The sequence below is a fragment of the Crotalus tigris genome, unplaced genomic scaffold (assembly GCF_016545835.1).
Source record: "Crotalus tigris isolate CLP2741 ecotype Arizona unplaced genomic scaffold, ASM1654583v1 scf7180000023658.1318691, whole genome shotgun sequence".
Taxonomy (NCBI): domain Eukaryota; kingdom Metazoa; phylum Chordata; class Lepidosauria; order Squamata; family Viperidae; genus Crotalus; species Crotalus tigris.
In genome coordinates, this window is record NW_024100104.1 from 737,812 (window position 1) to 764,391 (window position 26,580).

General features: G+C 35.3%; 2 protein-coding genes across 5 annotated transcripts in view; one reads left to right on the top strand and one right to left on the bottom strand.

Moving 5' to 3' along the window:
• Positions 1–11,259, top strand: part of ANKMY1 (ankyrin repeat and MYND domain containing 1) — a 36,790-nt gene extending 25,531 nt beyond the window's left edge. For 2 of the 4 annotated variants that reach the window (XM_039320580.1, XM_039320582.1), the window contains 4 exons: positions 1,358–1,427; positions 2,210–2,361; positions 7,125–7,175; positions 10,036–11,259. In XM_039320580.1, coding sequence (XP_039176514.1) covers positions 1,358–1,427; positions 2,210–2,361; positions 7,125–7,175; positions 10,036–10,238 — 476 coding nt within the window. In that variant the 3' untranslated portion in view covers positions 10,239–11,259. Of the gene's footprint in view, positions 1–1,357; positions 1,428–2,209; positions 2,362–4,313; positions 7,176–10,035 lie in introns of all 4 variants that reach the window. The other 2 variants (XR_005553857.1, XM_039320581.1) reach the window with 2 other exon arrangements.
• A 3,287-nt stretch (positions 11,260–14,546) lies between these two features.
• Positions 14,547–26,580, bottom strand: part of GPC1 (glypican 1) — a 258,712-nt gene continuing 246,678 nt past the window's right edge. The window contains exons 5-9 of the mRNA XM_039320553.1: positions 25,977–26,107; positions 21,582–21,701; positions 18,718–18,851; positions 17,058–17,233; positions 14,547–15,654 (exon numbers count right to left, since the gene is read on the bottom strand). Coding sequence (XP_039176487.1) covers positions 15,434–15,654; positions 17,058–17,233; positions 18,718–18,851; positions 21,582–21,701; positions 25,977–26,107 — 782 coding nt within the window. The 3' untranslated portion in view covers positions 14,547–15,433. The remainder of the gene's footprint in view (positions 15,655–17,057; positions 17,234–18,717; positions 18,852–21,581; positions 21,702–25,976; positions 26,108–26,580) is intronic.

Sequence of the window (26,580 nt, forward strand, 5' to 3'; positions counted from 1 at the left end):
GACAATTAACACCTGGATAATTCCAGTCATTAGATGTACAGCTTGAATAGTGGACTGGAATCAAGCATAACTAAAAGCCCCAAATAGAAAGAACAGAAAAATAATGGCAATGACTTATGCCCTTCATACACACAGCAATGTTGATAGATTGTTCTTACCAAGGAAATAGGTGAATATGGAATGTTGCAAGCACACTAGACAATTGAAGAAGAAAAAAGGGCATTGGAAGAATATCTGAAGGAGAGTGAAGATGATATACTAAGCTAGCATACTCAGTACTGTAGGCTTACTGAGTTGTGGAGAGACAAACTGGCCTTCAAGAAAGACCAAATGAAGAATAGGAAAGAGATATGGCAAGGCAAAATTTTGCAAAGCCAGTACACTTCAAAAAAGAGCAGGAAAAATAAATAACAACAAGACCTGGCTATGGCTATGAGCAGGAAAGTTGAAGAAAGAGACAGAGGGGCTAATACTGGCTGCATAAGACCAAGCCTTAAGAACAAATGCATTCAAAGCCAGAATTGGAGAAGACATCAACAGACAGCAAAAGCCACCTCTGCAAAGAAGCTGAAGAAACATTGGATCCTTAGTTAACTGCTGCACAAAGATTGCAAAGACTGACTATAAACAATGGCATGACAAAGTAGCAACAATGGTGTGCTGGAATATTTGCAAGAAATACCATTTGCCTGCAGGGAAGAACTGATGGGACCATAAAATAGTGAAAGTAATAGAAAATGAAGAAGTGATGTGTTCTGGGAATTTAGCATTCAAACAGACAAGCATCTGCCACATAACGCCCCAGACATAACAATTGTCGATAAGAAGGACAAAAAAGTCTGGATAGTGGACGTGGCAATACCTGGAGATAGCAGAAGAGAAGAGAAAGAACTGGAGAAGATCACAAATACAATGATCAGCAAATAGAAATAGAATGATTGTGGCAAAAGAAAGCAAAGATAGTGCCAATAGTTATAGGTGCCTTGGGTGCAATCTCAAAACTTCTGGAACATCATTTGAATACCATCAGCATTGATAAAATCACCATTAGTCAATTGCAAAAGGAATTATTTGGAACAGCTTATATCCTGCAATAATATGTTTAACACCATCAAACAATAACATGTACCCAACCCAAGTCTTGGGAAGGATTCAAAAGGTGGATAAAAAATGGCAAATACAAAGATCTGGCTCACTATACAATGAACCATAAAGCCTTTAACACGATCACACAAGACCATCTGCCTATCCTAAGTCCTTAGAAAGGACTTGATGGGTGGATAAAAATGGCAAATCCAATTTAACCAAGTGACTCTGTGACAAATCAATAATATTAATAATAATATTTGCATTTCAGCTTCTGTAGGCGTAAGAAAGAAATCTATGGGTATCGCTTTAGGACAGTTACCAGAAACAGATTCATCAAAGTAAGTCCTATGAATCAAAATATGATTTATTTGTTGTAATTATAGTCACATCTATCTCTGTGGTAGATGGTTTTAGTATTGTTGTCATCACTAATGGATGTTTATTTTGCTGCAGAACTCAAAATGATGTTCTCTTTAAGCCAATTGGTCTACATATAGCTTCTAAAACAGATGTCCTAAATCCAAATATTGAGCTCCTTTTTAATTTTAAATTTAGTATCGATAATGTTGTTGCTGTGTGTTGTCTATATATAGTATATGTATATGTATATATATATGTGTGTGTGTGTGTGTGTACATACCCACACATACATGCATGATATATATACATTGGAGATAAAATGCATAAGTGGTTTATTGTGCATTCCTCTTACTGAATCTCTTTAAACTTTAAATTCAGTGTTCAGCTTTCTTATGAGTGTGATGTAAAAATGATTAGCTGAAAAAATATTAAGAAAATAAGCACCAGTAAAAATTGCTTATTGACTGGTATATTGACAAACCCATAGAACTTTAATTTGGGGAAGCTAAATTTTGGGGCACTTAATTAGAAGATTAAGGGGCCGCAAGGGTATATGAGAAGAAATTATTAAAATAACTTTAGAATGACAATATAAAGAAACAAGTGTTGAAGATCAAAACTCTATGTACAGAATCATATACAGGATCATATGTATTCCAATTTTTTAATATTTGAGCAAATTTCTTTGTCGTGTGTGTTCCAAAAAACATATGTATATGTTATGTCCGTAATCTTTCTTGTAACCACATTTTTTTAACAGATTGCTCTTCTTTAAATACTGCTACCAGTGTGGGCGATCTGTTGGTGTGACCCTTACACCTTGTCCACATTGTTTTGAGATCTTCACTTGCAGCAAGTCCTGCAAAGTCAAGGCTTGGAATGACCGGCATAAGCGAGAGTGTTTACAAACAGGTAGGTGGGGATGATGGCATGCAGAACAAAGTGGGACTGAGATAGAATTAAAAATTTTTGCAATTAATTTATTTTAGAAAGAAACAAAGTGTCCTTAAAAAGGTAAGTAATCTTGTTTTATTTAGTTTAATTAGTATCTGTAAACGTCAACAGTTACTTATCCTTATGAAAACTCATCTTTATGAAAACTACTCAGCTAAACCATACTTAAATTGAAACAGTAGCTTGAACAATACATATATAAAATCTGCAGTAAAATTTATTTACTTACTTAATTTATTTAAAACATTTATACAGCCACCTATCTTAAACCAGACTTTGAGCAGCTCACAACCCCAAAATAAAGCAAAATATATCAATAGTGAAAGAAAAGTATTAAAACAAAACAAAACAAAAAAAGACCTGGCACTACAGCTAAACTTTCCCATGCAGTTCTTAACAAGTTTATCCCATGCCAATTTCAACCTCATTTCAGCACTAGGGGAAACCACCAGGTCTTAAGTGGGTAAAAGGGTAAGGGCCTGCTGGACCTTTGGAGGAAGGGCGTTCCGTAGGACAGGAGAAGACACATTTCATAGGCCCCGTAAGATGGCAGCATTTAAGGGAAGGGATCAAGAGTGTACCTATCGTATCTAATATGTGGGGAAGACAGGTGTCCTGAGGGAGAGATGATCCTGCAAATTACCTGGTCCTGTGCCATATAGGCTTAAAGATAATAACTACTATTGTGAATTGGCACCTGAAGGAAACAAGGAGCCAGTGCAACTTGCGCAACTGAGATATAACATGGATGAATCTAGATGCGCCCAACACTGCACAGGCCACTGCATTCTGGAGCAATGTGATGCCCTTTGATTTATTCCATCACTGACTACTATAGTGCCATTGTTCTTCCTATAATATTCTATTTCAGCTCTGAGTACATAGTTTGCTGAATTGAAGTTTGTTTCATGTTCCATCTTATTTGCAGTATAAAAGATTTCTTTTAAAAATGAGACTATAGCTAGTTAAATTTTGGAAACATTTATTTTTCCCTGGGCTTCATTTCAGATGGATAACTGTACTTAATAGGAAGATGGTAACCTAGGCAGAATTTGGAAGGAGTTAGATTATGTAAGACAAATGGATAATAATTTCACAGTTCATATCACTTGAACCTAATTCCTTTCCTGCACATTATATGTATTTTTAGGAACTTGTTGCCCCAATCTTTTTTTCTGTGCTTATTTCACCTAACTTTTGTGGGCTAACATTCAGTGTCATTTGGATTTCAGTTAGCATACACAGATCTCCCTTTTACCCTCTTTTTGTTTTAGAAATCCAGATGTGTATACCAGCAGCATCCACCAAAGTGTAGCTTTTTAAGCTATGGGTGGTCCATTTTATTGCCCTACTGGGAAACATCTGCAGAATTACATACTATATTAAAAATACTAATTATATTACTTAGATCTAATTCAGACATTAAAGTTCCCACATGAGTGCTATTATAGGGAAGATATGAACAATCCTGAAGTAGTGGTTTGAGATGCTGACATAAATGTCTCTATATCACATTCATTCTTCTTAAGTAGCACTTGGGACTGCTATTCTACTTCATCGATAATTCTCATTCCCAGATAATTTCTTTATAAATATTATGTTTTGATAGTATTAACAAACATTTAATACTGCTCTAATTCACTGTGCATCATATATACATATTTAAATTTCGTGAGATTATTTATCTTACATCTTATATTGTATAACGTAAGTTAATTTTTAATCTGTTTATATTAAATACTGATTTCAATCTATTTCAGTTTTTGGCAATCAGCTAACTTTTGTAGTGTCAAAAAAACTCCTTACATTGAACACAAGGACACTGCTGCTTATAATGTGAAGCAAATTATTTAAAAAATATTTGATGTAGTTACTTTAATTGGACTGAATATGTTTTCTCTCATGTTTAGAACAAGGTAGAGAGAACAAGAAAAATAATTTGCAAACTGTTACTTTCCTGACCACTTTAATGTACAAACATATAAGATCAAAGTTGCAGGAAAAACTGAACTCTTGAAATATAAAGCAGGATTCATTGAACACCTGGATTTGAAAGACGGCAAAAGATTGTTAGGAGAATGATTTTAAAAGGCAAGAGAAGTCTTCATTCAAATGAAGAAACAATGAGAGAGCCATGTAAGAAGAATCTTATTAATATATGGACTGTGTGTAAGCTCAGTGCCAAGTACCAAAGTGCCAAGTCTGTACATGAATATATATTTTTTATTTTGACAATCGTGTGTTTTCTTGAAGGGGTTTCTAGATTAAAATTTAGAATTTGATCTCGAAACCTACAGTACTTTGTGTATTTCTCAAAATGATATGGGTTAAGGAAGATTTTTTAAAAAAGATTCCATGAAGAATATGGCATCAAAATCTCATTTGGATGGAGAAATTAAAGCAAAGCATTTTCAAGCTTTCAGAAACTGAAATAAGGAAATTTCATGTCTACTTATAAAATGGATATTGGAAAGCAAAGGATTAGTTCCACAGTGATCAATCAGGTATGACTGGGAAGCACTTGAGCAGGACATGAATATAATACTGTAGTCTTCCTCCCAAGTTTTTCACCCTCTGGATTTCATCTTCTTCATTCCGTGAAAGAGGAATAAAGCCAGCAAAAAATGTGTAGCCCCTTTCTGGAGCCAACCAAATTACTAGCCTTCACAACATCTTGTAATGAATTGTGCTATGTGAGGCATTTCCTTGTTGCTTCTTCAAATCAACAAAATTCAGCTTCAAGCTTCATTGGATGTTCCATGTTTTAGTATGAATAAAAAAATGTAGCAGCTAACTCTAAACTCCAAATTTGGTTTCAACACAAAGCCTGTTCCAAAAATTTGTATCTGTTTTGTTCTACTTTGTTCAACCAACCCCACGTTTTATGTCCCTCATGGCCAGAAGATACCAACATTTTAGATTGGAGTTTAGAAGAAAACTTTACCAAAGCAGTGTTGCTTCATTTATTCAAAATCTATGTTAAAGTTTGTACCATTATTGTATTATTTTTGCCTCTGAAATATAGTTTGCCTATTACTACACAATGTGGCTCACTGACTTCTCTTCAAGCTATAGAGCAACCTATTAATAATGTAATGATGTTGACCACAATTATGGCCAACATTTTGTATCAGTTTTAGACCATTTTGTTCTACCAAAGCAAGTTTGTGTATCTCTATAGCTAAAGGGATTCAAATTGAGTAAATACCCAAAAAAATGTGGCATTCATTCATATTTCTATCAGTTTTGTACTTGTTTTCTCCCATTTTGTCACATCAAGCCTAAATTTTGTATCATCTCACAACGTGGGAAACTGATATGTCCCCTAAAGGGAGTTACAGAGCATCCCTCTGTATTGGGTTTTTTTCAACTAGATCTTCATTCCTCCATTTCCCCCTCCCAGTTGCTAAGAAGTGGCTAATGAACATAAGTGTGCTATTTACAATATTAATGAAGTTTCCATACTCTATGGAAGGAAGTTGTTTAATACTGAGGTTAATGTTAAATTTTCCAGATTGTGATAAAATCTATTTGCTTACAAAAATATTGGATCAAGCTGGCATCAGACAGTCTGAAAATCAAATAAGAGTTTGGTTATCATCCTAGTTCTTATCAGAAGAAAGTCAGATGAAAGCAGTTAATACAAAAGATTGAGAAGATTGAGATTATACAGCTTTCTTCAGAAGCATTTACTATAATTACTTTGTCTTTCAGTATTACACCTCCTTCAGTGCTGATAATTTCACTATACAGAATTCTGGAACTAATAGTCTGATCAATCAATATTGTCATGCTGAGGCATGTATTTGAACTCATTTTTTTTTACAGTGGTTCATCTTTTTCACCATGTTTGGTACAGTGAGATCTCCATAGTTCAGATCAGCTAAGGCTTGGAAGCTGTATTATCTGGTGCTTCTTCAGAATGGCAATAAGGACATAAATCTCATCATATGAATGCCTGAACGATTTTAGTGGAATATGATTCAAATAATTTAAATTACTAAAAAGTAAATATTTTAAGACTGTAGATGTTAATGTACAATATAGAATTTTCAGTTATCTGTGATGTAGTAACCTGAAAACCTGGACACATGAACACTGATAGCAGTACATATCTATATTGTCTTCATGTTTATGTACAAAAATAGATTTCCCACAAGAGGACAATATTAAAAAAAACATGAGGTGACATCCTAGAGAACACTGAAAAATTGAGATGGCAGTTATAGCAGCATGAATAAAGCTCTACTATGCTGTTGTATATATACTCTCAACTGAGGATGCTACTGGCTTGAGTCAGTTACTGGTTTATAGAAATATTTACTTCCAAGGAATAGTCTGTCTCTTTAAGACTATCCTTACATCTATTTTATTTTAACTTTTGCTTTTGAATAATATAATTGGAATTAAGAAGTTTTAAGACAATAAATTGTTCATGTGCATGTGGATTAAGGTAACTGCAGAAAATGTTTTAATGTATAAACAAATCTAATGTCTAAGATAATATTTACTGTGTTATGTATTTTGAAAATATTGCCCTGTACTTTAGGAATGTATTTAAGAGAATCAGAATTTTTTGTAGCTTTTAATTTAATAAAAAATAAATCACATTGGATTTTAATATACCACAGAAATACAGGTTCTTTGAGGCATACATAACCTTATTTTATACTATTGAGCATTCTGAAATGTCTTTCCAACTTATTTTATTGATGCAAAAGAGAGTACATCTCCACCTAAGTCTGAAGAAGAAGTCCCACCTGTTAGGGAGGGTAAGTAAATTCCCATTACCAACCTCTTTCATTAATCACATTTGGTTTTGTTTTACATAGTACTACTGTTTCATGCAGAGTGTTAGAACATAGGGTTGAAAGGGATCTTGGTAATCATCTAGTTCAACCCTGTGTTCAGAAGCCATTGCTGCAACATATCCAAGAGATGGCCATACATCGTTTAAATATTTCCATTGAAGTAGAGTTCCCCACCTCGCAAAGTAATTGCTTCCATTGACTCTTACCTTTCTGTTGTCCAATTAAAATCTTTAGTAATTTAAACACATTGGTTCTTAGCCTGTGTACAACACAAAAATAACAATAAGAGCAATAAAAGAAAGAAAAGAATGATGTACATCCATAAGATAAATTATTCAGACTAGCATATGCAATCCTATAAGAGACTTGCCACGTAGCCCAACTCAAGGCCTGGGGAAAGATCCAGGTTTTCAGAGACATAACTATCACATCACATTTATCTTTTCTCTAAATAGAACTTATTCAGTGCTTCATAAATATTTTCTTCCAGAATATATTAACCATGTGATTTTTCTGGACACTATCAAATTTATTATTGTCCTTCCTAAAATACTTGCTGGACAGTTTCTAGCTATAATATGATCAGTTCTGATTAGACAGGAGCAAGGATTTTCTTGTCATATTTCTATTAATGAGATCTAGATTGCATTTGGTTTTTTTTGTAGTTGCATCATATGTTTGCCATGTGATCCACCAAGACACCCTAATTATTTTTGCACATAGGTTGCCCAGGATTGTAGTCTCCATCATATACAAATGGCTTGGATTTTTCTCAGCCAGATACAGGATTGTAGTTTCAACTTGTCAAGATCTTCCTGAATCTTGATCTTCATGCTGTCTTTTAAGAAGTTTGTAATTCCTTCCCCTCTACATTTGTGTTATCTGCAAAAGTGATAATCATACAACATGATCACTCATCCAAGTCAATTAACATTACTGTAATGTTGTAATGCTTGTTGTAATGCTTTATTTTTCTCCTGCTTGAGTGAGGGGCTGGACTAGAAGACCTCCAAGGTCCCTTCCAGCTATTCTATTCTATTCTATTCTATTCTATTCTATTCTATTCTATTCTATTCCATGTTGAGCAGGAAAAGGCCTAAAGCAAAGTCCAGTGGTGTTGCACCCAAGCTTCTAGTTCTGACACAGAATCATGTATACTTGGGGGGTATAGTTGTTCAAGCATCTGCATACTGCCATGGTCTTGACTAGAATTTTATTAGAGACTTCATCAAACATCAAGTTAATATTCACTATTCTGTGGTCAATTAAACTGTTCTCTTTATTAGAAGAGTAAATATCAGGTTTGTGGTGATTTATTGTTGATAAACCTACCATACCTCTTGCTAGCTAATGTATTCTTTTTAAATACTCATCGAGTGCTTAATCAACAGTTCCAGAGTTTTGCTGACTGATCAGTAATTATCCATCTCTTACTATCTTTTTTTGAAGAGAATTTGTCCATCTCTGGTCCTGTATTATGTCAATGATTTCTCGAAGATCAGAAATGACATCTGTTAGCTTCTTTGAAACTCAGATGTAGCCTTTCTTTATTTTTACAGATATTTTTTATTTCTTCCATAGTGATTATACTGTACCTATTTTCCATTTCCTATACATGTATTTTTAATTCAGAAGCTCCCTGTGCATCTACAACTGTTACCTAAGCTGCCCATCCTTTTTTCCCCCTCTAATTGGAATGGTATGAAATTCCAGTATATTATTTCTAAAATGATCCCATCCTTTGATTCCTTTATAAACTGCGTTTAAACTGAATACATAGGATGTTTGCGTTAATACTCTAGTACTGCTTATTATTACTGTTGGTTTCAAAGCTATGTCAGATTTTGATATTCCATATTCCAAATAAGTGAAATGTTTACTAATGCTTCATAGTGTATGTTGTAAGCTGACTTGAAAATTATAAACGTAAGTAGAACACATTTATAGATGCAGTAAAGTCTGCTAAGTGGTAGATTGTATCAAAGGGATGGTGAAGATTTAGCCTGTATTTTCCAAAATTAGCCAGCTGTTCAGATTATCCTGCCCATACTACATGTTTTAGCAGCAGTCATAAAGAAGTTAATTCTGTCAGCATGTCATGCTGACTGCTTTGTTTGTACACATATCTGCGTTGTGCCTTTTTTATTGTTTCTTTCCTAGCTTTTCTTCCCTAGCCTTATTGCTCTCCAATAAAACAGCAGCTATGAAAAGACTTGTTTTGTATTGAGGGCTTTCCTAGAATTTTGAAATATGTTTGATAATTTTTTGTTTTCCATTTATCTTTTTCTTCATGGACTTCTAAAGAGGAAGTGTTTATGATTAAGGGATGATCTTAAATTTCCAGGCGACAATTAAGACTATATGGGGGATATAAATGCAATGTATGTATGTATGTTTGGGTAAGAGAAAGTTGAATGGGGGTGGTGAGTATTATAGGGAAAGAAATTCTGTTGAAGACAGATTGGCCAGGTAAAGAGACAGCTGAAGATTAACCCACCCACAGGACTTGGACAATTATATCAACCTTGTCTTCCACGGTTGTGAGATCAAATCAGCTCATAAAGGACAGCCTGTGCCTGTTATAGTGACCACCAGGAGGCACTTTGACTGCTTATTATAAATGGAGGTTATTGAAACTTGGATGAGTTTATAACTCAGCTGTATAATCTACAGTGGGGATGAGAGGAAGGCACGATTTATTTTTCTCAATGTGCACTGAATAAGTTTTTCTAATTTGGTGCATATGTGCTTAGAAATATAATTAAATAACTATTATAATCTGCTTTAAAAATGCTAATTGTCTATCTGTTCTTTCTGGCAGTGCGACAACGTAAAGCCAGCATTAAAACAAAAGTGACTCTTCAATCTGTAAAATCAAAGGACACTAAAGCAAAGAAACAGATAGTAGCCAAGCATAAAAAGGAAGACATAGAAAAATGGAAATACGATAGAAGACGACGAACCCCTGTGCAGGCTAGCAGTCAAGCAGATCTCCCTTACACTGGGAACTATAGTTTCATTTAGATGTTATTTTTCATGATGCAGGTCTGGTAAATTTGATGTTCAAAATGTTGCATAAGGAAGGATACAAAAAGACTTGTTTTTAAGGCAAATTAAGAAATAGTGTATTTTTGTGTTATTTTGGGGAACCAGTTTAAATAAATGCTGGTATTTTCATTTATGGATGTAGTAGTGAAGTGCCCATATTCTTCCAAAGACTGTTCTTTTCAATAAATATGGCATTATTATTTTTTAAAGAATCTAGTAATGTTTACTGCACTTTAACTTGGGAAGATAGAATGACTCTTCTGGTGATGCACAGACATTTCTGTCATTATCGGGTCTTTCAAATTCCTCACCTGATGGGTAATATTAACCCTCATAATTGTTTAACTTGATGTGTTGCTTAGTTTCCACAACAATGTAATTTTTGCCAAGCAGTTGATGGTTCTAGTACAAACATAAATGTATGTATCTTTGTCATTGTTGTTCCAGGAATTTCAAAAAGCAGGGAGAATCAGTTTTTATTTTAAAAATGTATGAGTAGAGAACCGAAGCAATTGTTTCATCTGTTCAGTTGACAGAAACAAAGCTGGTCACAAGCTCTGAGACACACCCAGCTCTCAGTCATCTGTGAGTGGTGATTTTAACACCCTATTCTTGAAATCTTATTTGCAGCATTAAATTAGTAGAATTCATGATTAAAAGCTTCTTTTCAGAGTAATAAAATAGCACAATCTTATTTTAACTGAAGCTTAGTTGAAAACGTACAGTATTATTAAATGAAAACTATTGTTTTTATATGTGATCCCCGTAGGCCTGGTAGTGAAATATTTATTAGTGATCTTTTCAATTATAGATCCTATTGTAGTCAGTGAAAATTGGGGTAGAATTTAGTGGTGTCGGTACTTGTAATTGAGGGTGAAAAAAATGCTAGCAGTTGTCTCACTTAAGGCTACTGATGTTGTTAACAACACTGAAGTATCCTATTGCTGTGCCTCTGCTGTAATATATTTCAAATATTAAACAACTGAATTATTTCTAAAACATGTTTTCTTATTTTAGTTGTGAATATAAATAAAATATTTTATGTTTTTATAACATGGCACTTATATGTATAATTACTTAGAAGTGAGTTTCTTGAATGATATCTATTCCTTATAAGGGGGGGGGGGAGCTAGGAATACATCCAGACAGAGGAGTCAAATGTCTGTAAACCTATTTAGGTTGTATTCCCAGGTAAACAGTCCCTCCCAAAGAACGGTGATTTTCATTTCCAGAGATTGGTTCAACAATGGCTACTTTTTAGTTATTGATACACAATGAGTGTTCCACGACTCAGACTTTTCTGGCAGGTGCATTATTTAGTAATGCTTGGTATCTGTTGAAGGTAAAACCACAGTTCTATCACAAGTAGCTGGCAAAGTATGTAATTCATTGCAATAAAAGATTGTTTTCCACAGAGCAAACCATACCATTTGCAGAAACTGGGGGCATCACATACAGTAGACCCATAGAACAAGTGATTCATTCTTGCCTCCAAGTATTTACATTGTCCCTGCAATTCTAAATTTTACTTGGCCTTATTTCTGAATAAACTTCATGCCATTTCTTTCAGATACGATAGACATCTGTGGAATAGTTACGCTGATTGGTTGGGGATGGAATTTCACCACACTGGGCAAAACACTTTTCTATGCTATTATTATGAGTGATCTAACGCATACTCTGGTTTTCATGAAGCCAGTTGGTGACCTGCAGTATTACTGTTGAAATTCTATAAAGCAAAAGAATACAGCATCCTGTTCCAAATGGTATTCATACTTATTTAAGTCTCCAGTCTTTTTTTATTTATACAAGAATTCAAAGATCATAATTCAACAGTGCAAGGTAGTTACAAGTAACTTGGTAACCAAAAGAAATATATATATATAAATGATCAAGATTGTTGATAATGTGAAATAAGTCTTACATTTTGCAGATGGAACTGCACTTGTTTTGCTTTTTTAAAAGCCAAGATATAGTCTGGATTTATTTGTATCTTAACTCCTTAACAAGCCCACCAGAAAAAAACAGGTTTTTGTCATTGAAAGGATAAATAGCAATGCTCTTAAACCTTCTGTTGACCCTTTTCTCCTTCTGAAACAGACATTATGGCACATGAAAAAATACATCCATGACTCATTTCTATTTCAAGGGACTTGAAACAGATCACACCTTGTAGCATAATGCTTTTAATACCAAAATGTAGCACTGCCATAACAAAAATAAACCTTAAAAAATACGATGCTATGACCGAAGACTGGGGCTCAAATGATGGGCAATGGTGGAAGACTCATTTAAATCAGGCTCTCCAATTTTATATTAAGCAGAAAATGATGCTAGATTGAAGAGCATAAAGGATATGCAAGGCAGGATACTCCTTTTTCTTGCTGTCCGTAATTTAATTTCATTTGATCTTTCAGCTAGTGAAGAAGGATGTACATCCCCATGTCCATTCTGCTCTTTTCCAGGGTTGGGTGTCCTTCAATGATTTTAAAAAGGTGCTTCAGAATGTGTGGGAATATGTGCAGCACAACTTCAAAGTGGCAGTCTTTTTTTCATGCTTCTAGCTGTTTTAATGAATTATCCTGTTAAAGTAATGCTAATGTGCAACTCTAATGTAACTAATTAAAACAGTTGTGCTTTATCGAGTTAATAGGAAAGCCTGAAAAATGATGCAGCTATCTTAAAGAGGTATTGTATTCATGTTCCCACATATCACAAAGACTCCTTGAAAATCATTTTTAAAGCATGAACAGTCCTTCAACTTTGCACCTCAATTTTTTGTCATATTCCTTTTTTTTAGATTCAGGGAGGCTTCGGGCTTCTAAAATACAATACATTGTCAACATCACACATCGTTTGAGTTTTAGAAAAGGTTCCAAACTGTTTTGAGTTTACAGCTCTCCAGCAAGTTGGCAGATTTTCATTCAGAGAAGGAAATGGCAAATATTTTTTCCCCTACATGATGTATAGCAGTTTATTTCTTTGTGTATTTTACAGACATACATTTACAACACTAATTCAATGTGGCACTTTCCACTTTCTTTTGCATTCAAGCATGTTCAAAGAAGGCAGGATATTTGATTTCCACGCCTCGTTTGTATTCTCTTTACGAATACATTCATTTTAAGAATGGTGTAACTGAAAATAAAAAACGTATTAAATAGACCAAATCAGTAATGAAAGTGGAAGGGAGTACTGTTTTACTCACAAGGATTTAAACAATGTATACCAAACTAGGTGTATTTTTCTACAAAGAATTCCTTCTGGCATTGCTGTTTGTTAATTAAGTTTTCAAATCTCGGAGACCCTTCAATACTGAATGGGTTGATTAAAGAACTAATTTTTCCCAGTAATCAACAAAATAGAACCAGAATCCTTCAACTGAATTCATTTGCTTCTACTCTCTGTTTCATCCTATTGAATGCTAAGATGCTAGAAATGGAATGTTTCAGAATTGATAATAGTTTCTAGCTCTGACTGCTGTCCGGAGAAAATAATTTTTTTTGCTTTAAGACAAAGAATAGAAACATTTCAGCATTTATGAAAAGCCCATGTATTTTAAATAAAAGTTATGCTTTCACATCACTTGCTTCTCAAAGAAACTATGATATGAAATAAAGTAAATTAACATTAAAGTTCATTTCAAGGTCTTCCTATTATTCAGTCAAAATGGTAGGGTTGGTTTGATATAATATACACATAGATACACATTGGTGTAAAACTGATTGGACATCTCACTCTGATAGCCACCGTTAATTAAACCAATATATGGATAGTTTTGGTCTGCTTACTCATTCCACCAACATAATTCTGAGAGGTTTTCTTGAAAATTTCAGGTAGTAGAGATTTTGATAAACAAATTTCTAGATATATTTGACAGTATCTAACTTGGCCCTAAGTTCATCAATTCATGCAAATTCTAGTTTTAATTATAGGATAAGTAATAATACACACACATGAAAACACATTTTTTGTATTATTCTTTTGGTAAATATTGATTCTTGTCATATTATTCATAATAGGAAGTTTTTCTTCCTCTAGCTCTGTGGTTCTCAACCTTTTTAATGCCGCGACCCCCAACCGGTCGTAAGTCGAGGACTACTCAACCGGTCATAAGTCGAGGACTACTCAACTGGTGCAGCACCGTTTGCAGAATGGGACTTTTGGCGGGCTCAGCAGGGCAGAGACAGCCTGGACAATTCCTATTGGCTTTTGAAAGCCAATAGAATTAGACTCTATTCAAGAGAGTCTATTCTATTGGCTTTCAAAAGCCAATAGAATAAAAGGAAGTAGCACAGTTAAGGAAAAGGGGGAAAAAAATAGCGGACTGTGTTGTTTGGTGACCCCCGTGAAATGGTCGTTCGACCCCAAATGGGGTCCCGACCCACAGGTTGAGAACCATTGCTCTAGCTCATTCTAGAATGACATCCTCCCATGTCTTTCTTTATACCACAATGTTGTGTACACTGTTCCACATTATTATTGTTTGAAAGCTATTTTCACAGGATCCTGCAATACACTAATCTTTTACTGCTATTCCCATGGATGTGGGAATAATATTAGTGGGTACAATGATTACTTTTAGAAAAAAAAACTTAAGGATCTTCATTCCAAACTCTGGGATAAAGAATTCCTTTGTTAACTGAAATCATACAAAATAATACTCTTACATCCATGCAAAGGAAAGATTCTTTTCCCTTTGGTGAATAGAAAATTATGAGCTGAGCTAAAACCCTTTTAGAGCAGTCTGAAAATGTATAAATTAAAGAGATGTATTGTTTTGAATCAAATATAATGCACTCTTGGCCACAGTTAAATAAAAATATGAGATATTGCATATTTTATTCCAATCAATGAAAATGGTGTTGCCTTGGGGGGTTATTTCTTCTGTTCATTAAACCTACCTGTCATAGCCCCTAGGTATCTCTTTTTGGCAAATTAAAGGCTTGTTTAAATGGAGGACAGAAGGAAAGGCCCAATATTTGAAAGAAAAGAAGGAAGAAAAGGAAAAATAACCAACTCTAGCACTGCCAGATTATCACAAACCATAAAGAATTTTTGTCTCTCTCTCTCATTTTGCCAAGTTGAATCAAGTTGAATTAAATATGTCCACCATTTTGGCAAAGTTAAGACTTAGCCACTACAGTTTCTTTTGCAGCTGCTCAAACAAGTTACCGCCACAGGTACTGGGCTGCTATAGCAGCCAAAGAAAGTAATAAAAGGAAGTATGAAGGCAAAAGTACATTGCTGTTATTTCCACCAACGCCTTGTCCTGACTGTTTAGGCATAGGATGTATTTCTGGTGGCCGGGTGCTAGAATTCTTGGGCAGTCTTTTGCCACAGACTTCATCCAGGCAGGTATCACCACTTCCAGAACCACTGTTGTCATCACCTGGCCAAGACAAAAATCAAATTAGTATGGTACTTTTTCAAAAGGCTGAATTGTAGCCAATATGTTTTTGGTAGAAGTTAATCTGCAACTGCCTGTCATGCAGAATGCAGAAAAGCAGAATTAGATTAATCTCTAGTATATTATATCCTTTTAAAAATGTTAGTGGGTCCTAGATTGACTTCCTGGCTAGTCCTAGAATTTAACAATCATGGGGGGCTATAATGGTAAATACTACATCCCAGTACATGTCCTTGGAAGTATGCTAATCTCCTCAGAACCAAATGGAAAACTGAAACATCATGGAGGACGCAGGGAAGGGTGGGGAGCAACCTAATTATTCTGCCTAGGAAATGAGTATTTCATGACTGACTTATGCCTATCAAGACAATTGCTATACCCTGCAATGTAGCAATTTTGAAACACATGCTACGATATATTCTTCAAGCTTCAGATCTACCTACCGGTCCAAAATGCTTGGGAATCTTGAATTAGTAAAGAATTACAATTAGTCTTGCAGTAGGAGTATTAATTTTAAGAATTATTCTTAAATCAATTATAAGAATTAATGTAGAAGGAATGACAGAACCTGGGGATGAAATGCAAAGGGGGATCAGCCTAGAATTGTTACATAGCCTCAAACTAACTAACCTGCTGCCCCCTTGAGTGCCTCTGGCCCTTATCTAACTCTAACCAGGTGTTGACCATTAGTTCAGAAGATTCCTGTGCATAGGTTTTAGCAATAAATCAATTTAATTGAACCTTCATATGTGGACCTGATTTTTCAGGCCTTACAATTTTGGAGTACTTTATGTCTTTATGTCTCCTAGTTTGATTGTTTGCTTGCAGATGTTTCATAACCTGACTGATATGTCTGCAAATGTCTGCTAACAAACAAACAAGCTCAAAGAACATTGAAGACTCTAAGTTCACCCTGAGCTATATATATTCTCTTCCTCTGAAATTATAAGAATTCTTTGCTATAGGGCTCCATTTGAGGCAGAATTTATTTTACATATTAATCTGGATAATTCACTGGACTTTCATTATCCATTATATAATGGCCTGAACTGTCACTCACTCACTCACTCACTCACTCACTCACTCACTCACTCACTCACTTGACTTTGATTAGTGTATGAGAATTGTGGATACATGCATTTTTGGGGATATCTATAGTAAGTCAGCACGCCAGAGAAGAATAAAAGCATTCTGATTATCAATAAACATTAATGTTTTTAACACTTGGGCAATGTCTTCATCCAGATTAAAAATCTAGCCATTGAAAATTAACAGAGGGATAATTTTCCACTGCTCTGAACACTGTATCACAATTTATGAACCTGTCCTTTGCTTATTGAACATGAAATGTTATGAATAATCCCACTTTCTTAGCTTGTACCTACTTGTATCCTGGAAATCCACATCATTTCCATTGTATGCATTGCGCAATCGATTTGTCATAATCTTCAACTGCATGATTTGCTGGCGAATAGTCATGTCTGGTTTGGTGATGTCGACCTCAACCTCTGGGTTATTGATCTGATTAGCTAGACCATCTCCCATCACATCTGGAAGGTATCTGTAAAGAGAATGTATAGGTTCATGCTGAAAGCTAATTCTGGAGAACTAGACTTCATGGGGATCCAACTGAACTCACTGGGTGAGTGGGAGCCTAACCAACTCTTTTTTAATTTTTTTTATTTCCCATTTTCTTTTCTTATTGTTACCTACTAGCTGGTTATCAAGGAAAAATAGCAAAAGAAGAGAGACAATAGAGCAATAAGAACAGAAGAAAATGAAAATTAATTGTTTTAGTCACTATCTCATCTTTGTATTTCATGAATCAAGTCAATGATCCTTTAGACATGAATTATGAACCTCTGCTTGATGCTTTTTTGGCTTCAGCCCAGTAATGTAGTGAAAATATTGGAGCCTGTGGAAAACTTGTCCGTGGAGGACAGAGAGCTCAGTTCTAAAAGTGAATTAGCTTTTCAGGGGAGATACCAAATTTGTGAGAGGTCACAAATTCCTCCACTGTTCCGACAAGTTGATAGCTGTGATACTGGGCTTCCTCTTCTCATAAATGCCAAATTTATTTTAGTGTTTAGACAGCAGCCTTCCTAGAAGACTCTCAAGGGCAGTTATAATGACCTAGGTCACTGGTTCTCAGCCTGTGTTCCACAGACCCATGGGAGGGTGTGATGTCATCACAGGGGGTCCACAAAGGCATGAGGGCATGTTACAATTTAAATCTTGAGTCTTAGTGGCATTTAAAGGGGTCCATAGTGAAGAAAAGGTTGAGAACCACTGACCTAGGGAAATGGAAGTATAATATCAGGTGAATGTTGTGGATAGTTGCCTAAGCCTTTTTACACCAGTCTTCTCTTTTGAGCTTCACCTGCTGAACCTTGCATGGATCTTGTGTAAATAAAGAAAAAGATGGGACCTCAATGAATTATAACATTCTCATCTCATCTGATTTCTTTCCTATCCACCTCTGTAATAGCATTTCATTTTTCCAAGCTCTAAAACTTCATAAAAATGGCAGATGACAGTATGAGTTTACCAGTGTGGTTTGGCTTGGTACAATTGCTTCTGATAAGCCCTAAAACACTGAATAGTTTTTGAGATGGTTATTTGAGGAGTTCCTTCCCTATATCAACTTACCTTCGTATGTCAGTCAATTCTGATGCCCCTCTTATACACCCCAACAATCTCCAAGGCCTGTTTAGTTGGAACTAAAGAATAATCAATACCTTCTGGTGACTATGTCATACCCTATAACTTATGTGAAAAGGTGACCCATCTCAATTTTTTCATTAACAATTTTCCAAAAGTTGCCAAATATTTTCAAATATTAGACATTTTATGCACTGTTTTAATATGTTTTACATCTTTAAAAAGATGGAAAAAAATTATTGTTGTGTATCAATACATTTGAAACACAGCAATACAATACAAAAGGAAATTTCAAATATTTATTTGTTATGCATTGCCTAAACATTTTGAAGCACAGATGGGATAGTAACACGGTCTCATTATTGCACAGCTGATTACCCTTACCTGCCTTTGGTCATTCCGTTCCAGCATCTATCCTCATTTACAGAACCAGATGATATTTTTTCATTGCAAAGTGTCGTTGGCAAAAGAGCCCAGAAGTCTCTTACTTCCCTCAGCTTCCCTTTGGCATCTGAAACCTGTCATTAGGAAGAGTAATTAAGGTTGGACAAAACATTTTAACATCAACAGCTTTATATTCTAAGTGCATTATGCATTATGAGAATTCATTCCAAGAGCATTCAATTGTAATGTGACTAAAAACAAAATAAGACTGCAGTGACTACCCTGAAGTGTTATCTATTTTAGTATATAACAACAATTAAAGATAAAGGATATTTTATCATATCCTGAGTATCACTATATAATAAGTTGGCTTGTAAGGAAATCGCTAGCTTAGAAATGCTGCTTGCATAAAATGGTATGGCTGTGCTTGAGATAAAATTAATTTTTGGTTATAGTTATCACATACTGTCCCAACTGATCAATATTACTCTTATCATTAGCTGGGAATACTACACATGGCATGGAAACCACAAAGGCTAGTAAACCAGTCTACATCTCATCTATTTTATTAAAAAGTGTTATTTGAAAGCCTTGATTGTCCAAAACCATAATGGGTGTCAGAGATCAATATCTGTGGTGAAATGAAAACAATGGCAAATAGATTGTGACATGGAGGAGGAGTAAATGATAAAGGAACTATATTAAGAAATGAAATGAAAATAATAGCTACGTATTATAACTGTGAAACTAAGAAAGACGAAGGATGAAGGAGATGAGAGTAACAGAAGGACATGAAATGGCCACGAAAATGCAAGAAAGAAATCAAAGAAACAACTGTTGAAGTAGGATAACTGCAGGAAGAGAAAATATGAGTCCTACAGGAAAAAGTATTAGGAAACAGATGAAATGAATGCAATTAAAAATAAAAGTGATAAGATGTTTTAGAAGGAAACTGAACTCAAGGATCACTGGAGGCAGCATTTTTGAATTTTATATGGGAAAGATAGGGATGTTCTGAAGAATGGATGCTATATTTGTTTGTATGAAGAAAAAATGAATGAAACAGAAGCTTGGAATGCTTCAAGAAATTTGGAAAATGATAAGGTTGTATGTATAAATGGTAAAGGATGTAGTTTGCTTATGAATATGGTTGTGTGATTTTTTTTAAATGGGTGAAGATTGCGCATCTGAGTCTTGAAAGAATGCTATTTTCTTCCTTTTTACAAAGGTAAGTCACAAGAAAAAAAGGCAAATGTTACGGGAAGATTAGTTTACGTGTGGCTGGAAAGATATTTTGCAAGAATTGGGACAAAAAGGATACAAGAGATGACAGGCAGCAAAATTTGGAAGACCATTATGGTTTTTTGCCAGGGTGGGCATGTATAGATCAGATTTTTGCTCTGACTGAGAAATGTAAGAATGGGAATAAGATAGCAAAAAAAATTATAGGTGGCAAAACAAGAAAATATAGCTCTGGGAATATATAAGTATTAAATACAGACCAAGAAACTTTTAACAGCTCAAATTTTCAGGGACAATATTCTAAGATAACTTTTTATATCTGATGAAGACTTCATATTTTATGATTTTATGTCTAGTTTGTACCTGCTTTGGATTCATACAATAATAATGAAAAGAGAATAACAAATCTGATAATTAAATAAAGCAAATGAGAAAATATGCTTCATTGTTTCTTTTGAAGAATATAGCTGATTATGAGAATTCTTTAGTCTAGTATAAAGGCTAGCAAGGGAAATGGAACTTTGGATGCTATTGAAAGACATCCCAAAACAAAAGCAGGAGAAAGGCTATGTTTCAAGACACTATTAAGGAAAATAAACTGGCTACTCCAAACTAAAATATTTACAGTTAAGACACTTTCCTTGCACATTGAGGCAATAATTTTCAGTTTAGAAAGTCTATTTATGTATCTTTCTTTCTGCAGATCACATATACCTGATCTGAATCTTATGTTAATAATCAGAGGAATTTTGCTGCCAATGCTAGCAGTGTTTAGATCTTGGATAAGATCCGGGGAGACTCAATCCATCAGCTGTCTGCATTTTACAAACATAATATGTTCTTTCAGAGTGTTCCAGAATAGCTGTGGTTTAGCTGAACCGCAAAAGAATCCCAGGATGATTTTATACAGGGAGTACAGTAAGGCTGGTGTCTCTTTCTCCTTTCCTTTAGAAACAAACATATGGTACTACTATTGCCTTCTTTACATGATGTGTAGGTCAGTCCTCAGTGATCTTCCCTCCTGTTTGCTGCTACCATATTCTAATACATCCTATCCCTTGCTCCTTCTGTCTCAAACTTTCAGCATCTTCCCTCCTTTTCCAGCCCTAGCTCAGCAGCTATCAGAATAAACAGGTACTGGCTCAGAAGCACATCAAGTAAATCATTTATTATGGTCTCCTTGTAATTATTACAACCTACCGTATATTGCAAAATTTTAGAGATTTGCACATCTCTAAAATACATGATATAACAGTGCAATTTATTGTTATTGTAAAGTATGTCTTCTATGTGTCTGAGATGCCCATGATTACTAGATGAGATAGAAATATTTTTACTTGCTGAGAGTCTAAATATGTGAAAAATAAATCCTTATATTGGTAAGCAGGACTGTTAAGGATTTGGTATATTTAAAAAGTGTATTTTGGTGATTGGCTAAATTGACTTTAATTTTTACAGATCACTGATGTGTATTCTTCCAATGAAATAAAAGCTCCACACTGAAACTAAATGGTGCTTATATGTATTCCTTCACATAATGAACATATTTATGAGCATTTTGATTAACAGGTTATACAAGCAGTTCTAGTGCAGAATTAAATAAACAAACCCTCTATACTCACAAATTTATCTGAACTAAGCCCAGAAGATTTATCTTCAAGGACATATTTTCCACGTCTCTTCTTATCTTCAACATTGGCAGCTTTTGCACTGAGTTTGGGATTTCCACAACCTTGAAAAATCTGGGGAAATCAAAGAAAACCACATCTCAAAAAAAAAAGTAATTTCTATTAAGTCTCTGCACATTTACTCATCAATATTAAATTTACTTACAGTTCATTTCAAATATGAGGACATTCTGATTTCTTATATATTTGATACTAATATTTTTGTTTTGCTTGATTCAAAAGCCTGATTTAAAAACGTATAGCACAAGCTCTATTTTTCTAACTTACTTAAGCTCTCAGAAACTAGTATCGATATGTGATGTCATATAAGCATAATAATTAGTGAATAAAAATCCAGCCTAGTGTTTTCTTTTGTTGATTGGCTTAACAATCTAATGATTAATGGATTTTGAAGCCATGTTCACTCTCTGAACTGATGGCTTTATATATTTTAGGCAGCAGTACTATGACTTCTCTTTTTCTTTCTGCCAGTCTATTGATGACTTATTTACTTGCTAGTCAGTTCCTGATGCACTTTCTCTCAGCAGCTTTAATTACAGTTCTTCTGTTCCATAAGAATATTAGCTGGGCTCCAGGAACTCAAATTATGTTGTTCAGGGTCAATTGGATGGGAAGCTGCCATTTTTGGATTTGCGATGGAGCAAATTTCTTTTATGCTGGGCTAAAATATCACACTCTGCTTAGGAACACAGGTAGGACAAATGTTTGGAAATCAAAGGTGATGAGGAAGAGATAGACAAATGTCTCAGGAGAAGTGAGCTCACTCTTACAGTATATTGGGAAGGAGACACATTCCAGCCAACACATACCAATTAAAGATGACAGGTCTGGGGTTTAATAATTCTTTTTTTTAAAAATATATTTTATTGATTTTTTTGGGAAATAACAATCTTGTGTTGTCTGAATTCATATATTTAACAATAATCAATAATAATTAATTTCTATGATTTCATAATCAACATACTAACTAGGAATACATTTCCTTGATCTTCTCTTCTTCCAATAGTGTTCTCCTTTTACTAACCTTGAGCAAATATAGTTCTTAGTACTTTTAATACAAAATTGAATATAAACATTTTTCTAATATTTGTGTGAATAACAATAACATCAGTATGTAGCATCTTTTCTAATCAGCTTATATTATAGTTGCATTTGCAAAAAATCATCTTATGTAAATCACTATAGGTCCTGTTTTCAGAATTCTTATTTAAGCTTAATTTCCCCTCAGTATTCAAAACAATTCTTGTCAGTTATAATTTTCTCAAAACTGATTATGTTTAAATATCCAAAACATTTCATTCACTTAAATCAACCCAATATTTTTATATTTCCCATATCATAAAAAATACTATACTACTTATAAATCCTATCTGTCTTACTATAAAACCCATTCATATCCAAAATATAACTATTCTCTTAACCATATCCAAACAGCTAGCCGTCCCTGAGCAACACCACCAGATAAAGCCCCAGGCAGCACCTGGCTACGAGAGAAGCAGCGGGTGACCCTCTCCTCCACCTTGACAGACCTCAAGCAGTGGCAGCTGTGGCACTGTGAATATGCTTAGGAGCCCGCTGCTCCGGCTGCTCCCGCCTGCAGACAGCCCCAGCTGAGAGGGCTGGAGCAGTCGGGGTTTGGGGATGCAGCCCCACATGAAGCAAAGCAAGCTGCCACCAATAAGAGCCAAGCTGGGCACCATAACTGCCTTCCCGCCCTCATCTCAGACTCCCTTTGTAACCATCAGCCCATTGCCCCACATTGGCCATTATCACTGGCCAGCGCTTCCTCTCCTGCAGCTGGGACACAGCCAAGTTTGCTGCCGCCAGCATGTCCCATCCTTACCCAGCACCAAGAAGGAGAAGACCCACTGGAGGACGGCGGGAGCAGCAGGCGCAGCAGGGTGAACAGCAACCACATGGCCAGCCGATGGGGTCAGGCTCCTACAGGTTGCCCGCCAAGCGCAGCTGCAGTTTATCACAGAGGGACAAGCTCTTCCTCCTCCTCCTCCGCAAGGCCCTGCCCTGTCCGCCCGTAAGCAAGACACGGCTGCACTGCTGTGGGGGGAGGGGGCATCTCCTCAATGGTGGCTTCAAGCTGGCAGGCCAGTGATGGTGAACTTTTAGAGACCACGTGTGCTATGGTGCATGCCAACAGAGAGGGCTCCACATGCCACCTCTGTCATGCGTGCTATAGGTTCGCAACCACTGATCTAGTAGGTCAAATCATCTCTCTTAAATCTGGCTCTTGACTATTCTTATTTAATCTTAATTTCCCCTCAGTGGTCAGTACATTTCTTGTCAGTTATAATTTTCTCAAAATTGATTAATTTAAGTATCCAAAACATTTTGTTCATTTAAATCATCCCAATATTTTTACATTTCCCATATCACAAGAAAATGCTATATTACTTATAAGTCAAATCTCTCTTATTATAGAACCCATTCATATCCAAAATTTAACTATTCTTTTAACCATATTCAAACAGATGTTTAGTCATGTAGTACTCCTTCTGGTAGGTCAAATCATCTCTCTTGGGTCTGGCTCTCACATTCTTCTTTTGCCAAGCAGCTTTCCGAATCAGTGTGTTCAGTTTGCCAGGGGATTCTTCCTATATTTTTATGAGTGTTGTTAAGAATGGGAAGGACAAATTGAGTGAAGCACTTTTGAGGGGGAGTTTTGTCCATGTATATTCATTAGGAAGCGTCTATTTTACTTCTCCCTCAATTTCTCTTTTCATTTTTGTCTCCCAAACTCTAGGTTTTCTGACAGCTCTATAATCCATTTCATCAGAACTTCTTTCTTATCTCAGATTTGTTTTGAAGTCTTGAAAAATAGAATGTCTTTTTCATTTCCAATATTATAGCAGAGTTTTGCAGGTTTTTCTTTGTCTGTATTAAGCTGTGATTTTCTTCGTTTATAGCCTCTGTCTTTGGATCACTTTCCTCTGGTTTTTGTTTTATTGCTTGATTTACTTGTTTATTCTTTGCCAGCATTTTCTGAGAGTTTTTTAAATTGTGAGTTTAGGTCAAGGATATGCTCATTTATATCATCAAAATTATTTTTAATCTCATCATGATTTGAAACAATTGTCATTTGAATTAATTGCAACATAACATGCATTTCCTACTTCTTGTCTTGAAGTATTACTCCTGCAGATCTCTGATATACCAGACTGGGGATTTTAGAAAATAATATTGAGTGTGGTTTCCTGCCACCTTTGGTTGGGTATGCAACCTCAAACCAACCACTCTTAAGTTCCAAACACCAAAGTCTTACATAATTCTTATCTTTATGTATAGTCTTTATAGTCCAATGCGTTTCCAGTTGTCAATCCATCACTAACACCTATATTTTATAACAGTTTGTCTGCTCAGGGATCCTACAATTATCAACTAGCCAAGGTTGCAGTCCAAAATATTCAACCACTTAAAAACAACCCAGTAACGAAAATATTATTTTCTTGTATTTTCAGCAATGTTCTTTCAAATGGAAAATCTTAATTTCCATAATTTTCAGTTTTATCCATATTATAGTTTTACATTAATCCATCTCAATATATTTCTGTCTCCCATGAAAATTAAATTACTGCTTTCATCTATGGAAGAGAGCGGTTATAATCCCCTTCCTTCTCACTTTTAGAAGATTTTTTGCTTCTTGGAAATCTTTTCCAGGAAATCAGTTTCAAATTAGAGACGAGAAGATCAATATTCTCACCCAGTTCCAAACACACTGTTCAAAGTTGTTCTTAGTTGGTGCTTTTGGACTTCGGATGCCAGTAGCTTTGGCTAGTCACCGGAGTGCAGCTAGCCTTTCTCCTGTTGGTTTGAAGGGCTTCCCCCTGATGAAACGGATCGACCACCATCTTTCTGTGATTAACGGGGGGCCTCCCCTTCTTCATTGCCTCTCCGGGGTGACTTTAGACCCATTTAGGATCCCCTAGCAGGACAAAACCAGCTGTGGGGTGTGGAGCCTCTTAATCCCTTGGCTGCGTAGCTACGATGCAAAACTGGAAGTCTTGGGTTTAATAATTCTTGTATGACAGTAAAAGTGGCATTCCACCTATTGAGCACTGAAGAATGGCGAGCATAACAAGTCTATTTTTTATTAGTAGAAACAATGGGATCCTTTCCTGGTAACTTGTCATTGAATGTCACTGGCTAAAAATTCCTGGGTTATGATCCAAAGTCACTTGGCATGCTTAGGTGATGGTTTACAGGAAATACCATGAAGGTGTGTTTGTGTGTGGGGGGTGAGGAATAAGAAAAATATAGGCAATTAAATATATAAGAGGTAAAGTTATATTCTGAACTTCACAATTTAGCTCTTACCTTGGCTGTTATAGATTCTTTGTTTTCTTGCAAGTTTGAAATGGCTTCAGCAATCCTAGCATGAATTGTACCTATTACAATGTCTACATTAGATGGTCCATCAAAACGATCAGCCACCAACAGTAATGAATCTATTGGGGAAAAGAATAAAAAGATACTGATTAAGAAGTATATCAAACAAACATTTGAGATGGTCTTTTTGTAATTGCTATAACCAATATTGAAAATGCAATATATATCAATGGAATATTTTATATATTTACTTATATCCTAGATATTCAGATACCATGATTTACCTATACCTACGAAGATCAGAATAGTGCAAACAGTGGCATTATGTAAGCAAAAGTTGGATTTTAAAGAGGCAGGATTGGAAGCATACTGATGCTTTTGAACTTTGGTGTTGGAAAAAACTCTCAAGAATACTATGGACAATGAGCCAACTAAACAAATGGATCAACGCAGCATTCTCACTCAAGGCACAATGACTAGGCTCAACCTCTCCTATTTTAGACACATTATGGAAAACTGTAGGTCTCTTGAGAAGTCTGTAATGGTGGATGGCTTCAATTAAAATGGCAATGGATGTACTGTTGGAAAACCT